Raw genomic sequence first — 7,103 nt, 5'->3', positions numbered from 1 at the left:
CGCTCCGCGCTCCGGGACATGGAACCGCGCCGAAGCGGCGCCCGCGCGCTCGGGCCACTGCCCGCCCCCCTGGATCTATAGTGCCAGGCGGCCCCGCTCAGGGCAGCGCCCGCCGCCCGCGCCGAGTCCGTCTCTCCGCCTTTGTGTCCCGGCCGCGCGCCCTCTCCGCCGCCCCGCGCCCGGCACCCTGGAGCCGCACGGGGTACGGCTGTCCGAGCTGCGTCCGGCGCGGCGCCCCGGAGCCCCGAGCCCGCCGCGCCGCCGCGCCCCGCGCGTGCGCTCCCGCCCCGCGTTCTGAGGGCCCCGAAGGGAACGTCCCTGGCCTCGGCAACCGCTGGAGCTGCTCGGCGCGCCCCGGAGCTGCCTGCGGTCCCTCCTTGTCTGCCCGGAAGATTGGGGCTTTCGGCCCGCACCCCGTTCCTCCGACGCCAGGAGTGCGCGGAGCTGGGAGCGGCTTCGCCATGGCCGCGAGGAGGGACTCCGTGTGGAAGTACTGCTGGGGAGTTTTGATGGTTTTATGCAGAACTGCGATTTCCAGATCGATAGTTTTAGAGCCCATCTATTGGAATTCCTCGAACTCTAAGTAAGTAGCGTCCGCAATCCCCCTCGACCGCCGCCCCGGGGTCCGCCGCGCCCCGTGCTGTCCTGGCGGGAGGAAGGGTCGGGCCGTGGAGCCTCGGAGCCTGTTTCTGGAACCTCGATTACTCGCGTCCGCTTGTCCCCCACCCCAGCACGTTTCACTTGGTGGTGACTCCGCTCGGCCTTCCAGCCAGAGCGCCGGCCCTAAGGGGCGCCCTCCTAGTCACTCCTTCCCCCATCAGCTCCCTGGCGCTAAAAAAACCCTGATGGCTCGAGTGTCATGTCCGGGAAGGTGTCCGATGGCGATACCTGACCCTCGCTTCTTTTCGAGGCCAGGGAACAGGGCCACCAACCATGCTGGCCTGCGCGCGGGGGCTTGCAGGCTTTGGAGAGGCGGGGATGCTGTGCTCCCAAGGAGCAGCGGAGCGCGGTCCAGGCCCCGCGGGCGGGCGGGGTCGGCGGTGCTCGGGCGTGGAGAGCACCCGGGAGAAGGGAGCCTGGTGTCTCTGGGCCGCCCGGAGCTCGTGCGCCTCGGCGCCGCGCCGCCTGCCCGAGGGTGCGCAGGGAGCTCGCCTGCTTGGGAGAACTCGGGCGGCGAGCCCTTTTCCTCCCCGCCCTGGAGGCCGGCCTTAGAGTGCTCCCGGGGAACCCTCTGCACGTCGGCCTCTACCTTCTTTTCTAAACCAGCGGCCCCGAACTCTGTGCCGTCGCGATAGCTGACTTGATTTTTGAGGACGTTTTCTGCAAAAGCCTAATTAAGGCCTGGCCCAGCCAACACAGCCCCTGAAGCCTTCGCACTCGAGGAGCCTGGGCGGGAATGGGGAAGAGGATCCTTGAATTCGACTTGCTTTTATGAAACAGTGCAGCCGGGAGAAAGCCAGGCCTTGTGCAGATTAAGTTTCAGTACTAGCTACCAGCGTACATCTAGAATTTAGAAAAGGTGATCCCTCCCTAAATATATAATTAGTCGTCTGTGCATTCAGTATTGCGTATCATCTCATTCTTCAGACACATTTCGAATCATAACCAAAAACATTTTATAGAATCATGGAATTTTCACCTTGGGAAACTTGGGACACCAAGCATGAAGACATTGGCTGTTGGGGAGTAAGCATTTGAGATCAGAAGCAAAATCAGTGACCTAATTGAAGTTGAGCGAGTTCGTCATGGATTTAGGAATAAAAGGACGGGGATTTAGAGATCGCATCTTAATTAAAGAATTATATGCACTCTTTTAAAAGTGGTGCATTTCACATTCACCAACACGTTAGCCAAGAATTCCCTATCAGAGGGTGAAAAACGTCTCGGCTAAATCGGATTACAGAGAAATTCTTAAAAGATGCTGCATGGCACCATGAAGCAGATGCTTCCCAGCACTGCTCCTTGTAAAAGTTACTTAAGGCGACCTCCTTCCCTGCAGCCCGGCCTTATAGGGACTTCTTTTTTCCCTTGATGTAAGATGCTGCATTTGCCCGGAAAGTGGTAGAAGCAGTGACACCTTGACCCGCCCCCCTCCCCCCAGCCGCGGAAGCGCGAGGCACCCGGTGGTGCGGGAAAGCGCGGGGCGCGGACGTGCGCGCGGCGGGCGGGGCGCGGGGCCGGGAGAGCCGGGCCAGACCAGCCCGCGCTCGCTTTCCGCCTACAGAGGTCACTCTTCCATGCGCGATGCTCGCGGCGCCGGCCCTCACCTCTTCCCGCGGGCGGCCTGCTCGGCTCCACTTTGCGCTTTCACTGAAAGACTGTCTTGATTGTCTTTGGGGGCTGGTTTGGGGTCTTTTGGTTTGGGGTTTTTTTTTTTTTTCCCCAACAGGATTTGAGTTTTACATTTAAAATTTGTTTAAAGAAACTCCCAGCGTTCAGCTCAGTATAGGTGATCTTTGCATTCGGCTCAGCATACGTGATCTACACAACAACTACTGGTTTCGAAGTATCTGGGAGGTGGATGACAGTTAACCTGAGTGGGGATAAAAAGGTAGAGCAGTAACTATTTCAACCTAAGGTTTTAGACAATAATGTTTTCTTTCCCCAATGTGTTGGGGGAGGGGAATGACTGATACTCATTACTCTGCTATGAGGATTAGGCTGGTTTTCCGAGCTGTGGCCACAGATTTACAGCCCTCCTGGAGGCCTGCTTTTGGAGCAGGCGGCCTGCCTCCACTGCACTGTTGACGCTGTTGGCCTGGTCATCGTGCTCCCCAGGAGCAGAATGTCTTTTAAGATGCTCACCCTAATGGCTGGCCTAGAGGGTGGGATCGTTGGGGCCCCTGAAAGAGGTCTGCTTAACAAAGTATGCAGCTGGATGCTAGCTTGAGAGATTGGAAAGATTTCTTCCCGGAGGAATGATATGAAAGAGCCTTTTCTAAGTTGAAGAATGAATTAAAAACACCAACAACAAAACTCCAGTGCCAAGGAGTTGCCTTACGGGGGGAGCTTGCACATTTATTTCCAGGGAAAAGTTTGGGTCAGCAAATGCGATGTGGCAGGAAGGTAATCAGATGCATTGAAGTTTCACATCAGTTCGCCTGAACTGTGGAACAATTCATTTGTAATGAAGCAGCCCTCAGTAATTAGATTTGTTTCATTCGGAGGTCAGCTTTTTTAGCAGGTGGTGGACAGAGGGAGCAAGCAGCAGCTGTCTGGATACAGGGTCCAGAAAATCCTTTGAAAATTCACTGTCTCCATAACTCCTTTAATCATGCTGTCTGCTGCTCCCACCCTTGAGAGTTTTTGCAGTAGTGGGAAGGTCTCTGTGTACAGAAACGTTAGCGACACAGGTTCTAGAAGAGTTGTGTCCACTGTAGCCTTTTAGGTTGTATCGCCTTTTTTTTTTTTTTTTTTTAACTCTGGAGAGAAAAGCAAAGCCTGGTTTTCACTTCTAATGAACATTTCAGTAGAACGGTTTTTTCCAAGCGTCATGTTTTTGCCAAAATAAAATAATTGGCTCTTTTGAAAAAAATGGATTGCTTTCACTTTAGAGTGAGCAAGTCTGTGTTGGTATGGTATTCTGGAGTGAATTACATTGACTTGGTTGAAAATTTCAGCAGAGCATTCATTTCTGGGTCTAGGGTGCTAGTTCCCTATGCACCATCCCCTAGTTAGTTAACAAAGCATTTTGCTTTTCCCATGTCATTTTTTCCCTGCATAATGGTGAATTCCTGATATTGATTGACTTGATACAAAAGAATGGCTGGATAATATCCAGATAACCTATAATACTTGGGCTCCACCAGAGTCAGGCTCTGAATAAATACGGACCTGTCAGAGATTGATAAAATAAACTACAATGCATAGTGCTGTTTAAACAGTCCATTCAATGCCATATATAAGCCAGCCTGCCTTCCATTGTGTCTGAAATTCTTATTTTTGTAGGTAAACAAATGCACATTCAGCACCGATTGAATAGCCCCTTGAACTATGCTCCCCAGTTTGCGTTGGGGTTAATCTCGTCGGTTTTAATATAGAGAGAAAAAAAGCACAGAGCGCCAGGGGTGGAATTGTTAGTGCTTTCACATCCACATTCCTCACATTTTGTCAGGATGATAAACTGTAGGTAATGGACTGTCGCTGTTCCCCAGGACAGCCGAGCCAGGGAGGGCACAAGGACCAGGCTGCCTGCCGAAAGATCTCACAACACTCAGGCGCTGTCTTTTCAGACAAGGAGAGAATTTATTTGGGGACTGTGGGTCCGGGGATCGCACTTTTCCACCTTAGCAATGACAGCTTCCAGCCCCAGAACTGGGAGCTGGAGGTTAAGATCATTTGCTCGGCACTTGGATTTAAATCTCTCTCGAAGCAGAGTTGTTGACACTTGTCCTGGGATGCCAAGAAATGCAAATGATGACTCCCACATTCCTAAGTGACCCCAGCTCTCAGGTTAAAGTAGGAGGACAGGTAAATGAGCCCTCCCCCACCCCCTGACCTGCCGATGCTGCCGAGGGGTGTCTCCCCGCACAGAGTCAGCTGAAGAATGATCAGTGTATTTAGAATCATTATCGGAAAACCTCTCATCTGTAAACGGCCCGAGTGCAATCCTTTGGTTGGTGGGTCAGCGTGAGAATTACCTTCAAAGCGACCTCCCCACCTGGCCGTCCCCTGAAATGCTTCAGGTAGCTCCGGGGAGGCGGACTGGGCCGCCCATCTTCCTGCAGCGTTTCCCAGCGCGGCCACCCCATGGGGACCGATTTGAGATCTCAGCGCCACTGCAGTGTCGCGTCACAGGAATGGGAGTGGCGGGGGGTGGGGTGGGGGGAGTGATCCAGACTGGAGACCCCTCTTCAGAAAAGAAAAAAAAAAAAATTGAGAAGACTCTTTCTTGACCATTTTTAATGAAAACTTTATTCTTCAACCCTCCCGCTGCAAATTAGACAGAAGGGCTCTTGGAAGGAAAATCATCACTGAAATGGTACTTGTGCCCACGGAATCCCTGCCTTCGCTGGCTGCTGCCATCCGGAGCCTGGGTTTCAGGTCACTTACCACACATCTCCATAGACATGCTTGGGAGCTCGCCTGCGTGCAGTGGAGCAGAGCCTTAAAGAGGCGTGTTCAGCTGTTGAAAATATTTTGTTTAAAATATGCAGAACCCCTAGAACTATAGGCTTCTAGTGAGGAATGAGCTCTTTTGAGGGACGGTTCCCCCACCCCCAGCCCAATCTCTCTCTCTCTCTCTCTCTTTTTTAGGGGAGGAATTAGAGTGGGGCCGGGAGGGAAGGGTAGGGCATGGGACAGTGTTCCAAACAGCTTGGAAAAACTCCTGTGGCTTCATTGTCCCGCTAAAGCCAAAGAATACAAAGACATAAGCAATGCAGCCCTTCTCCCATGATGGACAATGTAAACCGTGGCCGTGGCTCTCCTGTTTGACTTGTTTAATTCTCATTTTAAATTCAGTACTATACTAGCCATGTGAGCTCTGAAGATTTCTTTAGTAATCCATTTTGTAGTTCCGAATCAAAAACAAAGTGAAAGGGTCTGACACAATTTGCTTTTATTTTTAGGCAAATCAACCCTGGTCATAGTTAATAAGGGGATTACAACCCAGACTGGGTCTTTACAGATGTAATGTAAATCAAGGGCAGAGCATAAAGAAACTGATCCCTTTTGATTGAAGTATGGTAAAAAGGCATAGAGAAACTAGCAGCGGTAATCTGATTGTATGGCAATAAAACCACCATTTTCTGTCTTTCAGATAAAAATAATGTGGTAAATCCATGCAGTTCATAAGATGTAAAGGCAGATAAAGGGTGAAGCCATGGCAACATATAGATTAGCTTGATGTGGGGAATGACACGTCTCTGAAAAGGGGGCAGAAAGGAAGGCCCTTGCCCCAGGCTGTTGGCTATTATGTGAGAACCACACAGGCTTGGAAACCCGGATTAGAAAGCATGAAAGCCCCACTTGTGGCCTGGGCTGGTCGAAGCAGCAAAGAAAAGATACTCAGTTCTTGCTCATTGGTGGCAGATAATATGGCCAAGGTAGAGTTCATTGACGGCCTTTTCCAGAGATGGAGATGGGGGCTGATGAAAAGTCCCGGTCCCAGCGGTCAGGGGAGGCCCCGCGAGGTTTTCTTTTTTAACTCCTGGCCTAACAGGGGCAGCCATTCTGTAGGATTAGTTGCACTTGGCGGTGCCGGCCTTCATCCCTCCGGGCCTCAGGCAGGGACCCGCGGGGAAGGAACGGAGATCGGAGGGCATGGGGAGGGCTGGAGTCACCCGCCGGGAAAAAACACGGGCCTTTGGAGTGTAGCCATCTTTCAGCCTGGGAGAAGCCGAGGTCAACATTCTGCATTGTCTCTCTCCCTCCCTCAGCCCGAGTGCTCTCTTCTGAGTTTTGTCTTTCTCACCCTGGAGGGGGAAAAAAAAAAAAAAAAAAAGTCATAAAATAAAGTGACTGGAGGTGTGGGGGGGAGTTAGTTTTCATTCAGATAGTAGTAAAACCAACAGGCCCAAAGCGACGGGCTCTGAGATGATATTTCACTGGTAACTGGGTTGCGTTGAATGGGACAGGCCCCTTGGCGTGAAGGAGAGATTATGAAAGCGTGGGAGCTGCCCACCTTTCAAGTTAAAAACAAAAGAGGCCCGCCAGGCTGCCCAGTCGTATTGCCCTGGGTCCTGAACAGTCTGGTAAAGAAGCTGGGCTTTTGTTTTGGGCCGCCGCACTTTCCATTTTCGTCCTTAAACACAGGCAGCTCTAGAAACCACGTGCAGTGTGATCTGCAGTTGGGTCAGGCCAGAAGGGAGGGCCTGGCTTTATTCCCTGCTCTTTGGCACTTTCCAGAAGTCCCCGCATCTCTGGAGGAACCTCTGAGCTCTAGATATTGACAAGACTGAAAGCTACAAATATGCCAAGTAGCTGTGTTGCCTGAGCGGGGCAAGGGGGATCCAGGGGTGTTCTCTGAACAGCGATGTGGGGACTTTTTGGACCCACACTTTGTGTGCCTGAAGATCTGCACTAAATCCGAAATCTTCTACTTCAGACCCATTTCACTGATTTTGTTCCTCATCTTTGGAGCCGACTCGACCCTCCTGGGC

At 52.0% G+C, this 7,103-nt stretch overlaps 1 protein-coding gene across 1 annotated transcript in view; it reads left to right on the top strand.

Moving 5' to 3' along the window:
* The first annotated feature begins 284 nt into the window (after positions 1 to 284).
* EFNB2 (ephrin B2) overlaps positions 285 to 7,103 on the top strand; it is a 47,868-nt gene continuing 41,049 nt past the window's right edge. Inside the window, exon 1 of the mRNA XM_047755933.1 lies at positions 285 to 583. Within this exon, the coding sequence (XP_047611889.1) occupies positions 462 to 583 (122 nt within the window). The 5' untranslated portion in view covers positions 285 to 461. The remainder of the gene's footprint in view (positions 584 to 7,103) is intronic.

The sequence above is a fragment of the Phacochoerus africanus genome, chromosome 13 (assembly GCF_016906955.1).
Source record: "Phacochoerus africanus isolate WHEZ1 chromosome 13, ROS_Pafr_v1, whole genome shotgun sequence".
NCBI classification, from domain to species: Eukaryota; Metazoa; Chordata; class Mammalia; order Artiodactyla; family Suidae; genus Phacochoerus; species Phacochoerus africanus.
The sequence above is the reverse complement of the archived record's forward strand: the minus strand, read 5'-3'. Positions and strand labels throughout refer to the sequence as shown.